Source organism: Colias croceus, chromosome W (genome assembly GCF_905220415.1).
Source record: "Colias croceus chromosome W, ilColCroc2.1".
In the NCBI taxonomy this organism is placed as follows: domain Eukaryota; kingdom Metazoa; phylum Arthropoda; class Insecta; order Lepidoptera; family Pieridae; genus Colias; species Colias croceus.
Window position 1 is genome coordinate 650,707 of NC_059567.1, and position 21,768 is coordinate 672,474.

The 21,768-nt window shown below is 33.3% G+C and overlaps 2 protein-coding genes across 3 annotated transcripts in view; both read right to left on the minus strand.

The window, feature by feature from the left end:
* Nucleotides 1-21,768, minus strand: part of LOC123704897 — a 490,404-nt gene that overhangs the window by 17,036 nt on the left and 451,600 nt on the right. For both annotated transcript variants that reach the window (XM_045653393.1, XM_045653392.1), the window contains exon 2: nt 3,970-4,586. In XM_045653393.1, the coding sequence (XP_045509349.1) occupies nt 3,970-4,569 (600 nt within the window). In that variant the 5' untranslated portion in view covers nt 4,570-4,586. The remainder of the gene's footprint in view (nt 1-3,969; nt 4,587-21,768) is intronic.
* LOC123704896 lies at nt 16,807-19,881 on the minus strand. The gene is made up of 2 exons (XM_045653390.1): nt 18,121-19,881; nt 16,807-17,811 (listed from the first exon to the last, which is right to left on the minus strand). The coding sequence occupies exons 1-2, from the start codon at nt 19,836-19,838 to the stop codon at nt 17,496-17,498; spliced, it is 2,034 nt and encodes a 677-aa protein (XP_045509346.1). The 5' UTR covers nt 19,839-19,881; the 3' UTR covers nt 16,807-17,495.

Consider the following 21,768-nt stretch of genomic DNA (forward strand, 5'->3'; position numbering starts at 1 on the left):
CAGATGTTTGATTTTCGATGCTGATTTAGACAAGAAGTTCTGGTCAGAGGCGGTAAATACTTCTGTATATCTAAGAAATAGATCTGTGGTTACGGGACTGAACAACAGGACACCATATGAAGTCTGGACAGGCCAGAAGCCAAATTTGAGCCATTTGAGAATATTTGGCAGCAAAGTAATGGCACATGTTCCAAAACAAAAACGTTTGAAATGGGATGAAAAGGCCAAACAGTTGATATTGGTTGGCTATGCTGAAAATATTAAGGGCTACAGAGTTTATGATGAAACAAGCAATACCGTGACTACCAGCAGAGACATAGTTATCATGGAGTCTTCAAATGAGTCAGTAAAAGATACTATACAGATACCAGTCGTCTGTAAGTCTTCAGTGGAGGAAAGCACAACAAAAGAAAATAAAAGTACAATCTCAGAAGAAGATAATGATCAAGATAAGACATATATTCCAGATGCAGAAGCTTCTTCAGTAAGTGATTCTAGTGACAGCTTCTTTGATGCCACTATAGACTCAGACATTACCTTGGTTGAACAAGAAAAACTACCAAAACGTACAAGAAGGCAACCAGACTGGTATACAAATCTGTGTATTGCAGAATGTGAAAATATTGACAGAGAAGTCACGCTTGATGAAGCTTTGAATGGCCCGGAGAGTGTTTTCTGGAGAGCTAGCATGAAGGAAGAATTGGACTCTTTCAAACAGAATGAAGCCTGGGAGCTCGTGGACCATCCTCAAAATAGTTCGGTAATTCAGTGCAAGTGGGTGTTCAAAAAGAAATATGACAGTGATAATAATGTGCGGTATAGATCTAGATTAGTGGCAAAAGGTTTCTCTCAAAAGGCTGGAGTGGACTATCATGAAACTTTTTCCCCTGTGCTTAGATATTCCACACTAAGATTACTGTTTGCATTAGCAGCTAAATTAAATTTAGATGTCACCCATCTCGATGTAACCACCGCTTTTCTTAATGGTTTTCTGAATGAAACTGTGTATATGAAAAAACCTGTAACTTTTGAGTGTAATGATGGTGAAAATAAAGTGTTAAAATTGAAAAGAGCTATATATGGCTTAAAGCAATCATCTAGAGCTTGGTATGAGAGAGTCAATGATTACTTGATTAGTTTAGGTTACAAAAAGTCAGAGTATGAACCATGTTTATTTTCAAAATTTAAAGATAATGTAAAAATTGTAATTGCACTATTTGTTGACGACTTCTTTGTATTTTCAAATTGTAAGAAAGCTACTGAACAGCTGGTTCAAGAATTAAGTAGTAAATTTAAAATTAAAAATCTTGGTCAAATTAGAAAATGCTTAGGTATAAGAGTTAAAATTGATGAAACTAAGATAACATTAGATCAGGAAGAATATGTTGATCAATTGTTGAAAAGGTTTAATATGATACATTGTAAAACTGCAGAAACTCCTATGGAGGCAAATTTAAAATTAGAGAAATCTTTTATTTGTAATAATAATTATCCATTTCAGCAGTTGATAGGTGGACTTATGTATTTAGCGGTTCTTACTAGGCCAGATATTGCATTTAGTGTTACTTACTTAAGTCAGTTTAATAATGCATATAATGAAACCCACTGGAAGCATGCAAAGAGAATTCTAAAATATTTAAAAAAGACTAAAAGCTATGGCCTTGTCTTTTGTAAAAATAATCTTTCTATAGAAGGTTTTGTAGATGCTGACTGGGGTTCAGATATTACTGACAGAAGGTCATATTCTGGTTTCTGTTTTATGTTGTCAAATACTGTTATATCTTTTGAATGTCGAAAACAAAGAAATGTAGCATTATCCAGCACTGAGGCTGAATATATATCCATGTCTGAAGCACGTAAAGAAGGGATTTATTTAAGAAATTTATTGTTTGAAATCGTTGGAGAATTGGATCCAATTGTTTTATTTAATGATTGTCAAAGTGCTCAAAAACTAGCATTGAATCCTATTTTCCACCGGAGATCAAAACATATTGATATTAGATACAACTTTGTAAGAGAGGCTGTAGCCAATAATTATATAAAATTAAGCTATTTACAGACAACTGAAATGCCAGCAGACATTCTTACAAAAAGTTAAAATTCTGTTAAACATTATTATTTTATGAAGAAGCTTGGCATTTTACCTGTTAATTAAAATATCTTATCCTATATCATTTTTTGATTTTGTTAAGTGGCGGTAATAATTAAATATGGTAACAAAATCAGTGTTTTCACTAGCGCCACCTGCTGTATGTAATGTGTTATAAAAAATTAAAGTCAGTTCGTTCATGTCATGCTGTGGTTTTATTAGATATTGGGGGTTGATTTTAGTGTTTTAAGACTAAATTTAACTAATCTGACCATAAGTTCTTGACGCCGCCGAGTTATAGGGTCGCGAATTTGTAAAAAAAAAACGTTAATCCGGCATTCTCGAGCGCGATTTTTTTTATTTTTATTTTGAAGAATATAATCTAAAACTTACTAAAAACACAAAATCTGCCGGTTTCCGCATGACCGGAAGTCTGGAGGAGCCGTTTCGTCTTCTAAAAAACGCGTTGCAGCATATAAGTTGCGAACTTTACTTTTTCCAAAAAAAAAGTTTAATTAAACAAAAAAGGTAATTTTATTTTACAAAAAAAGGTCTCTTTTCATTTTTGTCCAAAGTTAAAACTTTTTTTACTTGAAGCATCATAAAAACTCAAACTCTCGGTTTTTTGAGTATATCTCGAAAACTGAGGGTGGTAAGAAAAATTGATATGAAATAACGATGATTAAAAAAAAGAAACCCACAAACCTTTTTCGGTCAGATTAAGAGAACCCACCAACATTTTTGTCAGATTAAGAACATATGCTTTCAGGGTACCGAGATAAACCTCCCCTATGAAAATCTGACGCGCTCGAGTATTTCAAAAGGACTTTTTTTTTCTGCATTTTCAAAAATTCATCGTAGCTTATCGTCATGCCGTAATCGTCAGTTTTTTTAAGGGGAGCTTCCTTGGGGCCTACTTAGCACCCCTTCCAAAAATCTGACGCGCTCGAGTAAATTTTTTTTTTGTGCATTTTTGACGAATTTATATGCCTAGCCCCACCACGCAAACCGGCAGATTAGTATACCGTTGTTATCAGAGGCACTTGGGGCATACGTAGTATGAATATCTGACGCGCTCGAGAATGCCCAAGTAACTGTTTTTTTTTACATTTTTGAAAATCCGTACACGCCAAACCCACCGCTAAAATGGTTTTTATAGAAGCTTTTCTTTTCGAAATTATTTTCTCTTTCGATTTTGATAAGTCTCGACGACGCCGTTGAATTACGCCATTTAGCTACCTCGCCTCCCTATCTATGATGTACATGCGAAACAAAAAACCCATTTTTGCCACAATCCATAGAAGAACAAAAAACATTCACGACTGTACGTGACCGCTATGACGGCTAGAGATGGAAAGAATAATTTCAATTTTTTGAATGATTTTAAAAAAATTTTGGAAAACTAACTTTTTTAATTATTGTAACTAACTTGTGTTGTAACTTTCTGTACGTATAGGTATATCGTATCGAATATAGGTTTACAATACACATTATACACGTACTTTAATCAGAAAATCGAATGTTCAACCCAAATTGAACTTGTACGTGAATCGAAATAAAATGAAAATATCGTCCAAAAGTCCTAGAATTTTAAAGTTAGATGACATCATCACGTGACTACCATTGTGGGCCATTACCTTAAACTCACATGGAACGTCTTTGTCCCCGTAGTAAAGATAAAATTAGTATGATTAAGTTAAATATTAAAGTACCTACAGTAAATATTGTAATCATGTTGGAAAAAAAAAAGAAATTACGCGCTTTTTCCCTATTGAAATAACATTAATTGGTAAGCTTACCTCCTACTTCATCTTTTACATCTTAAAGATCACATCACAAAGATCATATTTATATTAATAGATTTATAATGAGCAACATACCGTTGGGCACTTGTGGTAGCATGACGATAGCGTAGGCTGGTGATAAGTATCATTTTTCTTTTCTTTGGGTATATCAATCAAAGGTACAAATATCTTGATTGGCCCAGCGTTCTTTATCAACCTACGCCTTGTGTTGAGAGGATTCATTTCTTTCATCGGTAAATCGAAAACATGAGTCGCGGCAAAGAAATTATCAATCGTATCATTAATATCAGTATTTTTCCCAAGCATTGCGCCATTTATAATAACCAAATTTCTTATACCATTAATTTGATCTTTGATGTTTCTATTAATATAATTTAATTCTTGTACATGAGTGGTTTCACTATAATTTAGTGCTGACTTACAAATAAATAAATCTGTTAGAAAGAAATCTGTGCGTTCTTTACAATTTACTTCGTATAGTTCACATTTATTGCGAAATAATCTTATTCTATATCCCGGCCCGTCTTGTCGTATACCACATACTTCTTTGTTTTCAGTATTATTACAATCATGAGTTACACAATTATTTTCAAGTCTATCCATAATACTGCCATTTAATTTTTTAACATTATTGGTCCTGTTTTCATTCGGAAAAGCTTCATTACAATATTCCATATTGATTATTCCGTAAGCTGAAATAAGAATAAAGCGGATGAAATTTAAAAGGAATCGAAAATTTAATATTATTTTAACTGAAAATTAATCCCAAAAACGTAGCGGTAACAAAAGCGCTGATATTTCAATGAAACTTGCAGTATTCGGCGCAGAATATTTACCAGACTTGAACATTTTCCAAATTCTCATATTATTATAAAATATGAAAAGAGATTATTTTACGTGGGACGGGACATCAAAAGAATGATTAAAACTGTATTAAATACAATAAATTTTGTTTTAAAGGTTCATGTTACGGACAAAAGTTGTCTATAGTTAAATTTACGCACTTTTAAATAATATTAATGTTATAATATTGACGGTTACTTTAATAAACACTTTATCTATAATAACTATAGGTAACGACTCTACGTCATTATTGAAACCTAGTCTTTGTATTTAGTTTTTTAAAGATTTTTTATCTTTATATGTAGATGGAAATGGATTTTTAAAAGTTGAAAAAAAAAATGTTTTTGCAAAGAAAATCAACAATTATATATACCTACTTTATACTAAATCACTTTACAAGTTTACAATTTCATTTATTTTTAATCAGAATCAAATCAGTGATTTCATCATCTCTTTTTAAAACATAATATTCATGTTATTTTATCTAGTGTTTGATTTTACGCGAGTATCATCACTAGGTACATAGTATAAAACAAAGTCACTTTCTCTGTCCCTATGTCCCTTTGTATGCTTAAATCTTTCAAACTTCGCAACGGATTTTGATGCGGGTTTTTTAATAGATAGAGTGATTCAAGAGGAAGGTTTTAGTATACAATATAGTGCGAAACGTCGGGATAATAATATAATGAATAAATCGCATTTAAAATCCGTTAAAATCTTTAATTTCTAAAGGTCTATGTTTTCATCATGGCTCTATTTAGGTAATATAAGCAATATGCATCATGCGCTTCAATTTTGTCATAGCTAATTTAATTTCGATATTTGGTGTAAGTAGATTTAATCCGTCTGGCTTTAATAAATCCTAATGGAGACTAAAAGGTTTTTGTTTTAGGTTGTTTTTGCATGGACAAGGGTCTTAATTCGTGTTATGACTTTTTTCTTATTGTGTTTTGCAGTTTTGGAAAAGCGTTTTACTCGAATGAAAAACAGTTATTAATTGAATAATAGCACCTGGTTATGTCTGATCCTTTTTGCTCAATATAATTTAGATACTTTTTAATGTATAAACAATATAAAATAAAAATGCAATAATATAGTTTAAGTGTTAGGTTCAGAACAATATGTGAAATCGATATATTTCGTCTATACAAAATAGGCTTTTATATTTTATTGAGTTGGTACATTGGATTTACGCTCCATCGGAGTGTGGTTTATTTGAACAACGCTTTTAGTTGTTATTCAAATGTTTGAGTAGATTGAACATTAACAATCAAATGAAATAACTAGATACTAAAGTAAATTGTGATCCCACCAAAAACATAAATGTAAAAATTGGAGCCGAGTTCAATCGTTGACTTAATTTGCCAAAAAAAGAAATGAGATCTAAATGTGTGCCAAGTTCTGCAGACAGTCCAGAAATTTATTTACAAAGATGTATTAAGTTCTTAGGTTGACTGAAAACTCAATTGTTTTATTCCCTTAGAGAACAATGTTTATTCCAAAATATAACTTTCTTAATTTGAATAATATAATTATTTTCACAAAGCAAACAACTAATGACCTATTGAACCCCATAATTTGATGAGGCTAGTTTTTAGAACCTCACAAAATATAAACAGTATGTAAAACTAGCCTCATCAAATTATGGGGTTCAATAGGTCATTAGTTGTTTGCTTTGTGAAAATAATTATATTATTCAAATTAAAAAAGTTATATTTTGGAATAAACATTGTTCTCTACGGGAATAAAACAATTGAGTTTTCAGTCAACCTAAGAACTTAATACATCTTTGTAAATAAATTTCTGGACTGTCTGCAGAACTTGGCACACATTTAGATCTCATTTCTTTTTTTGGCAAATTAAGTCAACGATTGAACTCGGCTCCAATTTTTACATTTATGTTTTTGGTGGGATATCATTACTTTTTGTACAGAAAATTACTCTGCAAATTTGATTTACTTTATAAATATAATACTTTTTATATACGATTTTTTTTTCTTGCGGTTTCTCTGTATGGTTTGTTTAGTATTATTTTCTATATTTTCTTGTATGTTATGAATGTCAGCGCACATTGCCCCGTCATTATCTGCAATTTTTTAAACTCGTTTTCTGTTTAAAAGATTACATGATTTTCTAAACATCCAGCGTGAATTTGTACACACACTATTACCAAGATGCAAAGATCGTTGTAGAAGAATCGTCGCCTTACTCCATGACGTTACGGTATTGCCATGACGCGATCTTGAAATTTTACTCTAAACGCGCCTAAAGATGTTTCACTCATATTAATATTACGCAAATTAAATCATTTCGACCTTCGACGAAGCCTTCTTCCATTACACCATTTATGGTAATTATTTTTGCATGCTTGTATTGGCTAAACATGTTTGTGCTTTATTAATATAATTGTATCACCATTGAATACCATGTTTAAAGCAAAATAAAGGTTTTATTTATTTACTAGCTGTGCCCGCGACTTCGTCCGCGTGGAATAGCGACTGCATAGTAGTTACTACTTTACATACAATTATTTAGTAAACACGTACTACCATAAACAATTCATAGAATAGTTAATAGAATTTATTACTAATCTAAGCTAAAAAACTTACGTACTTTCCGGAAATCCGGGGCATTTTCCGGGGATATCCGGAAAATTCCTGTAAAATATCTGGAAAATCCCCCGGAAAATGTGTGAAAATGTCCGGGAAATACCCGGAAAATATCCGGAAAATGCGTGAAAATGTTCGGGAAAAGCGTGGAAAATGCCTGAAAAATCTCCGGAAAATGCTAGGGAAATGTCTGGAAAATATCCGGAAAAAGCGTGGAAAATGCCTGGAAATCCCCGGAAAATGCCTGAGAGATGCCCAGAAAATGCCCGGAAAATATTCAAAAAATGCGTGGAATATCCGGAAAAGGCGTGGAAAATGCCTGGAAAATTCCCGGAAAATGTCAGGAAAATGTCTGGAAAATGCCTGGAAAATCCCCGGAAAATGCGTGAAAATGTCTGGAAAAAGCGTGGGAAATGCCTGGAAAATCTCCGGAAAATGTCAAGGAAATGTTCAGAAAATGCCTGGAAAATGCCTGGAAAATATCTAGAAAATATCCGGAAAATGCGTGAAAATGTCCGGAAAAAGCGTGGAAAATGCCTGGAAATCCCCGGAAAAATGTCAGGGAATGTCCGGAAAATGCTTGGGAAATGCCTGGGAAATATCTGGAAAATATCCGGAAAAAGCGTGGAAAATGCCTGGAAAATCCCCGGAAATTTCCTGGGAATTACCCAGAAAATTCCCAGAAAATATCCGGAAAACGCGTGAAAATGTCCGGAAAAGCGTGGAAAATGCCTGGATAATCTCCGGAAAATGTCAGGGAAATGTCAGGAAAATGCCTGGGAAATGCCTGGAAAATATCTGGAAAATATCCGGAAAATGCGTGAAATGGTCCGGAAAAGGCGTGGAAAATGCCTGGAAAATCCCCGGAAAATGCGTGAGGAATTGCCCGGAAAATGCCCGGAAAATATCCGGAAAATGCGTGAAAATGTCCGGAAAAAGCGTGGAAAATGCCACTTCAAATTTGCGAAGTAATTAAAGCAGACAACCAAAAAAAGAAAAAGAAAGCTAAAATCTTTCATATTAAATGTATATGGGATATTCATTATTCATATTTCATAATATTATGTACTTAATGTATGGGAGGGTTTAAAGATATTTTTTTTGATATTTCTCGATTTATTTAAAAAAAATGATTATGGCCATTATTAGGTTAGTAACTACTTTCGATATCAGTTTAAAGTTTTTTGTTATTGTAATACTTACAAAAAAAAAATCGCCTGTGCACACTGAACGATTAAACCTTGTACATGAATGCCTTAGCAAATGTTCGCCGTGATTATTTAAATGATAATAATTTTTTTTATTAATGAACCAATTGACATGAATTAAACACTAAATGACGAAAAAATTAACTACAGTTTTGGGTTCGGGATCAATTTAATAATTACACCTGCTAATATTTTTTTACATATCTTCATTGTATAAAATCACAACTGTTCTGTGTATAAAATCGTAACATAATTTCCTTTATGTATTGTTCTATTAACACATAGATAATATCTTCCCAAGGTACTAAATTTTAATAAAAAAGTTGTTTTTGTTATTTATATCTAAAAAAGAGTATTAGACAGAAATAAACATAAAATTTTTATAAGTTTTATGGAAGCTGAATGTAATGCAAATGGGCAAATATAAAAGTAAAATTAGGTATTTAAAATAAATAAATGAAACAATTACTACCAATTACAGAAAAACTTCTTTTTCGGTTGAAAATTCCTGGATCATGAGTATAATTCTTTATCTCTCTAATTCTTCTCTTTCTATATTTGTTAATTATACTTTCTTTTGTATATTTATTACTACTTATATTATATTTATTCTATTAATTTTTGTTTATCTCTGCACATAGACGTATTATTTTAATTGTTCATATTTATTATTTATATGTATTTTAATATTTTATTACTGTAACGGAGGTCACTCTGATTATTGCGACAACATTTAGGGGCCACTGAAAACCAGCGCTGTGCGTGCATTTCTGTCGTACAGTATTTAGCTGAGTTGGTCACCCTTTTTCGAGGACATCCTACCGTGCAAATTTCGTTTTATTTTTTATTTTTTCTCTTTATTATTTTACTTTTTTATTGTTTTGTTTATCATGTTTTTAAGACTTTGTTTGATTATGTCCTTGAAATAAATGTTTTTTCTTTTCTTTCTTTCTTTTCTTTCTCTTACCTTGGGCAGTCTGGAAGAGATCGCTAGTAAGCGATAAGACCGCCTTATGTACATACCGTGTTAATCCATTTGGTATGATTGTAAATATTTTACTTGGTGTGGTACGTATATTACCACACCAATTGATAAATAATATGTACTCTGATCCCAGTACGATCTGTACCGCGATAGCCATAACGATAATAGATGACAGTAAAGCACGATTAAAAATCATACTTGTACAGTAGTTGTTAATGCAATATTTATGTTTCAAAATAACATTTTTTTTTGGTACTAAAACGTAGGTAGATTCTCACGCACGCACGCTGATACGTGGTTGGCTGCCCCTTTTCTCATTCCCGAAAAATATCCTCTAAAATTACCCAAGATTCTTCCAATGATTGTACCATACGTTGGAAATTAACTTTAGTCAACAATTGACCACGCGCCAGGATACTTATTTCTACTACATCCTCATGCAAATCGTTAATTTTTATGAACATTGAATCTGTAAATAAAAAAAATGAAAAGATTACTTTACCTAATTTTATTAAAAATCTACTAACAAATAAAATTTTATCAAGAACTAAAGTGACCTTCTTTGGGCGTGTAATATAGTCTTGTAAAAGTTATACATAAAAATAAAATTTCATCATTTTCTTATTTTGTCGTAACTTCAATTCTAATTAAAAACATGAGTCTAACTATATAATTAATTATGTATAAAGAATAAATATAAAAGCTACAACTTACCTTTTGTGGGAACGCAAGAAGGATTTTTTAAAATGTCACAATTAACTGTTAATGGTGTCTTGTTTGACATCAAATAATAAACATCTACCCTCACTTGTAAAATTTTATTTAGTATATTCACATAAAATATAAGCACCTGAAGTGGACTCTGGGAAGACATGGGTTAAAAAGTTAAATAAATAAGTACAATTAAAAACCCCACCAACATCATATTATTTAATTTTTAATTATAAATTTGCAAGAAGCGTTAAACATGTAAATTGATTTGATTTTAATGAAGTCTCATAGATGGCGCTGTTTCAAATTTGTCTTTATACTACTAAGATTCATTAAACTGTTTCTCTGCCAAAATTACGTAAATGACGTAGTTTTTATAGTGTAAAGCTAGATAATAGCGTGGCTTACCCAAAAACAACATTTAAACATGAGTCTTTAGATTGTACGCTGTGTAATACACGGAATACGTTAGAAAAATAAAGGTTCACAGCTCCTCCCCCGGAGGTGATAGCATGATAATGTGTATATAAAAGCCTCACCCGACCTGTTAGTAATATTCATGCAAAATTTGAAGTCAATCTATGCGGTACTTTTCGAGATTAGCTCGGACAAATATACAGACAAACAGACAAACAGACAAACCGACAAACAGACAAACAGACAAAAATTCTAAAAACTATGTTTTTGGCTTCTATATCGATTATAGATCATGGATTATGTATTCTTTTAAAAAAATATTCAATGTACAGTTTTGACTTTCCTACGATTTTATTATATGTATAGATTTATTTATTTACACTGAAATTAAAACTAAACTAAACACTCATAAATAAAGAATAAATAAATGTGAATATGTAAAATATAATATTATTTTTAACTGTACGAGCAATAAAGGCAATATTTTTATTACAATTTTCTTTTATTTTACGTTTAATAACAGTTTTGAATAAAGAAATCATGCAATCGAAGTAATCCGCCCTAGCGATACTAGCGCGAGTGAGTGTGATGTCAGAGGCGCTTCGAATCTACAGATGTTTCGTCCTAAAATATGTAAACTTCAATAATCTATATCTCAGTCATTTATTGATGGATTTCAAAATTTTTTTCGGCCACTGATTAGTTTTGATCTATTTTTTAAGACTAGTAAGGTAAATATACTATTTTCTTTTTTTTTAAACTTTTCCATTTTTCCATACAAACAAAATTTATGTCATTGAAAAAAAAATTAAATACAAATAAATTCAGTATTTTCTGATTTTTTCCTTTGTACACTCACTATTACCTAGTTGATTACAAAATTTGAACTTTCTAGGTCATCTGGAAGTGGGTTAGGTTTTGTATATGTCTATAAGTCAGTCAGTCTTAAAAATTGCGATTTTTGGATATTAATACCTACGCAACTGTTTCATCTGTATTTATGAAATTTAAGGTTCTTGTTTATCTTGAGGTCTTCTTGATATGTACCAAATTTGGTTTATATAACTTAAATAGTTTTCGAGTTATAAGGGGGTGAAAAGTGGCTCGAAATGGTTCGTGTAAATATACACACGGCTGCTGCTCGCCAGTTCTCTTCGCTTGAACTCGGCTTGACACGCTGCCGCGTGTCTAGATATCACTACTTAATTAAATTTACTTTATCAGCGTAGGTAGTTTTATCAATAAAATAGTTATCCGCAATAATGTCCAAGGTTTGTTTAACCTACCTTATTTCTAAAAATCAATAATCTACTGAAAGGAAAATCTAGCGTAGAATAGATAATTATTTTTACCGATTTAAACCCACATTATGTATTTTAGATTCACCTCATATTAAAATAATAGCGCAATAACATAATTCATCCACTCACATATTTTATGAGCTTTTAAACGCATTAAAATTTAGTTTTGCTAAAATATATTACGAGTTAAACTTGTTGCTGGGAAAGCGTCTTATTCTACGCGAATGACGTAAGCTGATAAAAGCCACTTGAATACATTTTACTGTACGTAGACTTCTTAGAAATAAACTATGAAGTTATAACATCTTATACAATGAATCCTCGCACATCAGTGACTTTTGTTGACATGTGTAAGAGAAAGATTTTTAAAAAGTCCCGTCTAATACTGGAAAGTTGAAGAAAGAATACAAGAACTACGTAGAATTCTGTAACACGTGTTACACGTTTTCTCGTGTATTCTTATTGTTTGCAATGCATTGTGAAAATATATAGATAATTTTTCTTTAGTTTTATTGTAGACTAGCTGCTCCGCGCGGTTTCACCCCTATGGCTCCACTCCTGTTGGTCGTAGCGTGATGATTTAAACCTTATAACCTTCCTCGATAAATGGGCTATCTTACACCGAAATAATTTTTCAAATCAGACCAGCAGTTCCCGAGATTAGCACGTTAAAACAAACACACAAACAAACTCTTCAGCTTTATAATATTAGTATAGACATTTAGAAATTGATTCATTTGAACCAGCAGTGTCCAGTAAACATTTAACATTAATTATTAATTTTTATACGTATTAGATAATAATATGTGGTATTAATAAATTCGTTAATTTACGCGCTCGCTCATTCTTACGAGCGATATTCACAATACCGCCAAATATTTACATATGCAACTCAATCAGATGTTTATTGATTGGCAGAAACTATGCCAGTGGTAATTTTATGTATCAAGCAAAGGGGCCGGGCGGCTTACACAGGTCATACACGACGAGACACGAGGGGGAACACTTTAGAGTTTTTTATTGTGTTATGGGTCTGCAGCCGCGGGCTCCCTGCTAACATAGTAGGTACATTCCGCGGCCAGACCAATATTGCGAAAAATGGAAGCTAGGTATCCTAATTTATTAGCGTAATATCAATGAAATCAAATCAAGCTTTGTAACTCGAACACTTAATTGAATTAGACTTTAGAATGCATTGTCATTCGTAATAAAAATTGATATACCTACCGATTTGGAAAGCAATTTACCTACCTATAATTTTACATACCTATTGAAAAATAATTATGAGAAAGAACTATTATATTATGCAACCACCGTTTTTTATTTTATTTATTTTATTTATTAGCCTTAATCAGACACAACAATGGTAAACAATATGTGCATATAAAAAAAAAACTTAATTAAGACTCTGATGAGTCGACATCGGCAGATTGGTCTGTTTAATTTGGCAAAGGCCTCCTCTATTCCTTTCCACTCTTTTCTGTTCAGTGTTGTCCTCGTCCATGTTTTTACCGCTGTTGCTACGATTTCGTCTTCCCACCTTCTAATCTGTCTTTCACATCCTCTTAATATATGGCCAGTCCATTCCCATTTAAGCTTCCGTGTTTAACATATCACATCTTCTACTTTCGTACGCTTTCTGATTGTTTTATTCCTTACTCTGTCGATTTTCCTAATATTTAACATGCTCCTTTCCATAGACGTCTGGCATGTCCTTATTTTTGAGTTTTGCGCTTTGGTGAGTGACCATGTTTGGCAACCATATGTAAGAACTGGTAATACACATGTGTTAAAAAGCTTCTTCTTAATGTGTACATTTGTTTCCTCATTTTTCATTATTTCTTTCAGTCTCCAATAACTTTTCCAAGCAAGACCAATTCTTGTATCTATTTCTTTCGACATAACATTATTTATGGATATCTGTTGGCCTAAATAAGTGTATTCTTTTACATATTCAATGGGTTTACTGTTTAATATAATAGGAGATTCCGTAGCGTTCGTCATGATTTTAGTTTTTGTTATATTCATTGTGAGGCCGACTTTACGACTTTCCCTCTCTAGGTCCTCTAGCATGCTTTGGAGATGAGTACTTGATTCCGCGAATATAACAATATCATCGGCGAAGCGCAGATTGTTTAGGTTTTGTCCATGTATATTTAAGCCATATTGATCCCAATCGAGTTTTCGAAAGATCTCTTCTAAGACCGCGGTAAATAATTTAGGGGAAATAGGATCTCCCTGTCGTACGCCTCTGTTTATTTTTATTTCTTTTCCGTGTTTTTCTAATTTTATTTTCGCTGTACTAATTGTGTAAATATTTTTTAGAATTCTGATGTATTTTAATTGAACTCCTTGATTTTTTAAACTTCGCCAGATGCATTCGTGGTCGATTGAATCAAATGCCTTGTTGAAATCAATAAAACAACAGTAGAACTGTATATTGTATTCTTTTCAAAAATCTGTCTCACTGCGTGTATGTGGTCCAGCGTCGAATATCCTGCACTGAAACCAGCCTGTTCTCTAGGCTGATTCTCGTCTAGATTCCTGGTTATTCGACGGAGGATGATCTTTGCGAATACTTTATATATATTAGACATCAGGCTAATGGGCCTATAGTTGTTGATTTCACTCTTATCTCCCTTTTTGTGGAGAAGGGTTATTGACGAGTTTGCCCACTGGGTTGGTATGGTTTCCGTGTCCAGTATGTCATTAAAGATATATTGCAGTATTGGTGCAAGAGCGCTTTTACACTCCATTAATAGTGCATTGCTGATAGAGTCTGGTCCGGGAGCTGTGTCAATTTTTTGTGTTTCTATAGCTTTGATTATTTCTTCTTTTAGTATTGGTGGAACAGTTTCGTTGCTCTGTAAGTCAGTTTCGTCGGTTTTAATTTTTTTGGAATACAGATCTTCGTAGAATTTGGTGGCGATGTTTAATAATTATATCGTATCTTTTGGTCTTCGTCGTGTCCGTTCGGTCTTTCATCTTTGGTATCCAATTTGTTTTATCTGTTATAAACTTAACAGCTTTTTTAATTCCCCCTGTCTTGACAATATGTTTCTCAAATATTTTTAGTCTAAAACTCTTACGATCTTTTTTCATTTGTGTTTTGATCTCTTTACTTAATTTACCTATTTCCATTCTTATGCTTCTAGATTTATTAGGTATTTTTATTAGATTTAACCGTTTTTCCAGAAGTTCGTTAGTTTTTTCAGATATTGTCGATTTCGTTTTAATTGTTTTTTTGTTTCCAGATTTTGTTATTAATATTTCATAGAGCATATCATATTTTTGTTGAGTATTATATTTAGGTCTTGAATAAAGGTGGACTTCCGACCACCGCGGCTCCGGCGTCACTAACGCAGCGACAGTGACGCGGCGACAGAGCGATAGTATTATACAGTACGGAAATGTATGATGGAACGTTCGAGCGCAGCGTCACTGTCGCAGCGACAGTAACGCTGCGTCAGTGTCGCGCGGCCGTAGCGGCCGTGCTATGCTCGCGCAAGCACTGTCGCGTGGCAGGCTGCAAAAGCACGTTGTTTTTAGGATATTATCGAGTTATTTTCGAAAGAATATCTAAAAAATGGACGTTAGTAACATACTTACGCACATTACGCACATTACATGCAATTTTGTACGATTTAAGTGAAACGGGCTACAAAAACCAGCCTAAAAAGGATTCTATATTATTTATTTCTATATATCTATATTATTTATTCTATCTATATGATTCTAATAATATTTTTTTAATTTTTCGGTTCATTCCTACTGTACCGCACAACCGTCAGGTATGGACTAATAACTGTGACTGACGCCGGAGTCGCGCTGCTCGGAAGCCAATCTGCGTCTAAGCCGCTGCGACAGTGACGCAGCGGCTTAGACGCTGCGGCCGTTGCGATAGAGCCGCGCTGGTCGGAAGTCCACCTTAAGCGCTCCTTTCAAAGAATTTAATTTATCACTAATCGTAGCCGTTGATGTTGCGTTAATTGGCGTTCGAGTTTTGACTTTAAAGGGGCGACTGTTGTCTGAACCTGACGATGTATTTAGACGTGCCCGTATCATTCTGTGGTTGCTATTGAAATTAAGATTTGCGATAGTACTACAGTCTTCGAAGGATTTCGTTTTGTTTGAGAGAATATAATCGATTTCGTTCTTATAACGTCCATCCGGCGATACCCACGTCCATCTCTTTGATATTCTTTTCTTGTATAGACTATTCAGTATTTTTAAGTTATTTTCAAAAGCAAACTCCAATAACTTTTGCCCGTTTCTTGATCTTTTACCTTTGCTGTGAGGACCTAGGATGATGTCTTCTCCTGTTCTTGAATCTCCAACTTGAGCGTTGAAATCTCCCATGACTATGCAATTTTTGTATGTGTATTCATTGATGGTATTGTTTAGAGATAAGTAGAAGGAGTCAATTTCAGAATTAGACGATTGCTCAGTCGGGGAATAAATCTGAATAATAGACCAAATTTCTTTCTTTGGCGGAAGTCTTATTCCTAGTTCTTTTAATATCGCAATTCTTTCTGAAACGCCAACAAATTCCTTGATAAAGCTTTTAAGTTCTTTTTTTATTAAAAAACCTACTCCGTGTCTTCCAGGTGTTTCTCCTTTGTAGTACAAAAGAAATTCGCTGTGTTCTTCAATAGCCTCACCCATTCGTCGTACTTCACTAAGGCCTATTATGTCCCACTTAATATGTTGGATGGCTAAAATTAATTCTTGTAAACTCTCATCTAACCTTAATGATAGCGTATTAAATGTTGCTGTTGCGGCAATAAGGCTTGTTTTTGCATAACCCGTGTTTTCGTGTTGAAATGAAACGTCTTTCCTCTATTGAATCTGTTTTATTACTGACTGATACACTAGTGACTTAGACGTCAACGTAGTTAATGAAAAAACCGAACATACCGCCCACCAAAGGACTACACTAGTCCTTTCAAATAACAATGAAATTAGCCTCCTTTACTTACAAACATGCGGCATGCTGTATGAATTAACAAATAACACCGTAAAAAGTCAATATATACCTTAAATTTGAATGTTACATACATTACATACATATTACATAGAACATTTGTTTACGACACTATAATTTTGACTTTAATTTTTAATAAATTTATCAAATACACATCATAATACATCTTTGCAAGCTTTGTTATTTGTTATATTTTAGTTTACACACAACTTTATACATTTTTATGACAGTTTTATATTAAATATTTATGTACCTATACACATAACAACAATACAGATAGGTTTACATTTTACACTTATACAATTAATCAAATACACATACATATACCATAGCAAAAGAACAATTACATGCGAAATGAATTGACTCGCTTGTTTTAAATGATTAATTGATATCTGTATTGATAGGAAGATAACACAATTTAGATACACTTCTTTTTATTACACTATCACCGCTCTTAACACTATAAACCCTAGTGAAACCGTCTGGCCCCGGGTGTTTGGCAGTGATACGCCCTAATGCCCATTTGCCAGGTGGCAAATTAGGTTATTTAATCAAAATAACATCACCTACTTTAAATTCATCATTCTTCTTCAACCATCTAGTTCGCTGTTGTAAACTAGTCAAATATTCAATTGTTATTTTCATGTCTTCTTTATTCTTTTTAAATCTCAAAAATTTCTTACAATAAGCTATTGTTTTCAATAATTCTTTTAATGTGTCAAATTCTTCAAACTTTAATGAAATTTTATCTTGTATAGTGTTTGTTAGTGTGACTGTATTAATAGGTATCTTCTTTTCTTCTAAATCAGTTTGTATATATTCTGGTCTTTCTAATTGTAGTTCATTGTTTCTTAACCACGTGGGACCTTTCCACCAAATGTCACAGTTTTTAAGATTTATAGCAAGCATTCCTCGCGATGCTATATCTGCTGGGTTATCGTGAGATTGAACATGATGCCATTGTTCCTTATTAACTGTCGAAACTATCTCAACTACTCTATTTGCGACGAAAGCTTTCCATCTTGAAGGTTCACCAAATAGCCAAGCAATAACAATTGATGAATCTGTCCAAGCAAAAACCTTGGACGTTGGTATACGCAGTGATTGTGATACTTGCTTCAAAAGTTTGGAAAGTAATAAAGCTCCACAGAGTTCAAGTCTAGGTAATGATATCGTCTTAAGTGGTGCAACCCTTGTTCTTGCAGCAATTAGACTTGTACTATAAGTTCCATCATCATTTCTAACACGACAGTAAACAACTGCAGCATAAGCTAATGTCGAAGCGTCTGAAAACCCATGAATTTCAATTGTATCAAAATTTGTATTTACTGTTCCAAGCCATCTATCTATAGTAATATCCTTTATATTCTGGAGATCATTGCGAATATTCTTCCACTCTTCTTTTATAAAAATATTAAGATCCTCATCCCAGTTTGCTTTTTCAAGCCATAACTTCTGCATTAAAATTTTTGCTAAAACAATGCAAGGTGCAATCCATCCTAATGGATCAAATAATTTTTGTATATCAGAAAGAATATTGCGTTTAGTTATTATAACATTATCATCATCTATTGATTCTAAACTAAAATTATATTCGAATCGATCCGTTCCCAAATTCCATTGAACACCTAATGCCTTGACAATACCATCTAATTTAATATCTAAATGCGCCTTTGTAGATCTATCATTTGGTTCTAAAGATTGTAAAAATTCTGCACTATTAGACGACCACTTTTTAAGATCAAAACCTCCTCTTCGCAATAGTTCCGTCAAATCTTTTCTTAGCTGAATACATTGTTCTAAATCATCACCACCAGACATGCAATCGTCTACGTAAAAATCTTCGTTTAATATTCTAGCAGCCTCAGGAAAATGATGACCTTCATCAGCAGCAAGTTGTTTAAGTGTTCTTACAGCTAGGTATGGAGCGGATGCTGTGCCAAAAGTGACGGTAAGTAATCTCATATCTTGTATATTTTCAGTTGGATCATTTCGCCAGACTATTCTTTGGTAGTCGACATCATTCCTATTCATCCATATCATTCTGTACATTTTCTGAATGTCTGATACGAAACAGATTTTATGAGTTCTCCACCTCATAATAATGTTTCTGAGATCTTCTTGCAATACTGGACCAGGTAAGAGTTCATCATTTAATGATATGTTGTTAGAACCTTTACAGGAAGCGTCGAACACAACTCGAGTCTTCGTGGTCTCCTTATCTTGGCGTACAACGGCGTGGTGGGGTAAGTAAACTGCTTTTTTATTTATTTCTTTTTCAGGTACTTCTTCAATGTGTTTTAATTCTTTGTATTCTTCTATAACTTTCAGGTATTCTTTTTTCAGATCTGGATCTCTTTTAAATCTTCTCTCTAATTGCAACAATCTTCTTACAGCTACTTCTCTCGTGTTTCCTTCAGGTGAAAGCAGCTTTTCAGTTTTAAAAGGTAATGTAACTATATATTTTCCATTACTATCTCTCTCATGTGTTCTTTCATATATATCTTCACATAGTTGCTCTTCTTTAGTTAACTTTCTATTTGTATCAATATCTATCTCCCATATAGTTTTAAGTAAGTCATTAATATTTGAATCACTAGTTAAATTTGTAACCATTAAAGACTTATGTATAGTGTTAACCTTCATATTAATTATTCCACCCATAATGATCCATCCCAGGTTGGTATTTTGAGCACATATAGTACCTGAGGGACCCTTGATTAAACCTTCTTGTAGAATTTTTGTGTATTCATTTACACCCAATAAAAGATCCATACAACCCGACTCATAAAAGTTTGGATCTGCTAAATTTAAATTGTTAAAGTGTACAAGCTCATGCTTAATACTATTTCTCGAAGGTAAGTTTATTTTTAAATACTTTGACATCACGTAGGCGTGTACTGGTAACTCAAACTTAGGTTCCAACCGAGACAAAATATTTACTTTGACCTCATTCCTTACATGTACCTTCAAAGACTCCATGCCAGTTACTATCATATTAACCGGCTTGAGCTGTAACTTTAAGACTTGTGCAGCTCGTTTGGTAATAAAACATGCCTGTGACCCTGAATCTATTAATGCCTTAAGAGTAGTAGTGTGTCCATTTTCACCTTTAATCACTACTACCGCAGTTGCCAAGAGACTTACCTTATGTTCACCATCTCCTAGACTATGTAAAGACGTCATTGTAGTATGCACCTTCTTCTCATCTACATCGGTCCGCATTGATGTCGACGGTTGTGTAGTAACCTCGGATACCGACGAATCTGTACCTATATTTGATCGGTGTAGAAGAGAATGATGACGCTTTTTACATATGTGACACGACAAAGGTATACGACATTTAAATGCCGAATGACCTGGGGCCAAACAGTTAAAACACAATTTCTTACTTTTTACATATTCAACACGTTCATTACAATTCATTTTTACAAAAGATTTACATTTACACAGATTATGATTCTCATTACACATTATACAACATTTCACAGAATTTACGGACGTACTTACATGAAAAACGCGTTCTTTAGTAGACCTTACAGGCGGTGTAATTAATTCTAATGTACGAAATTTAGACTCTAAATACTGTTTTAAATCTAACCACTTCGGTAACTCTTCACTTTTTGTGTACGCAAATTCCTCCCACGCTTTATGAGACTCTGGGTCTAACTTCTGCACTACGAGAAATATTATAATCGGATCCCAAGAGTCGATGGATACATTTAAATTTTCAAGACTATTTAAAACTTCATTAGTGGTATCTAATAATGATTTTAACTGAGAAGCAGTTTGCGAAATACATTTTTTCTGAGAAAAAAGTCGTTTTAATAAAGAGTTAACAATTAAACGTTTGTTTCCGTACCTTAATTTTAATGTTTCCCAAGCCTGTGTATAATTAGCATCGGTAATTCTAATATTACGTAATAAACTTTCTGCCTCGCCTGAAACACTGGACTTAAGGTAGTGTAGTTTTTGTACCTCGGAAAGCGTGCTGTTGTTGTGCACTAAACTTAGGTATAAATCATTGAATGTCGGCCATCCCTCATAGCTCCCGGCGAACGTAGGTAACTCAATCCGCGGCAACCTCACTCGTTCGTTGATGTGTACCACGGTGCTGTCATGGCTGGACTCCAGGGCTGATGCAGTGGATTCCATGTTCAATAATTTATCCTTCAAATCAGCGAGTATGCATAAATAAAGGTCCTCGTGAATGTAAAATTCTTCGTTGACGAAGTATGGTAAAAGCGCCTTTTGTTCCCTTGGTGTTATTTTTACTAAATCTAAGTGTGCACTTTGAAATGTTTTCCAATAGTCCTCCAAATGTTTAATTCGCGATTGTAAATATCCTTTGGATAGTCTTTGTTTAGGACACTTAGATATATTAATTTGCGTTTTTTTTATAAGTTCCGCCGTACTTTCCAAAACACGTATGATTTGTTCCGTATTATTATTATTCGCCATCATGAATATTGTCTTTCAATAACAACTTCGTTACAAATAACTTCGTATAATGAGCTTCTTATCGCGATCAATTGCCCGTGTACTTCTTTTTTTCTTCGATTGTAGCTCAGATTATCCGGTACGAATGCGACCATATGTTGCGGCAATAAGGCTTGTTTTTGCATAACCCGTGTTTTCGTGTTGAAATGAAACGTCTTTCCTCTATTGAATCTGTTTTATTACTGACTGATACACTAGTGACTTAGACGTCAACGTAGTTAATGAAAAAACCGAACAGTTGCTATATGAAAAATTTGTTTTGAATTTCGTTTACTACTTCCTGAAACGATTGGCGCGGATGTGGAATTGATTGCAG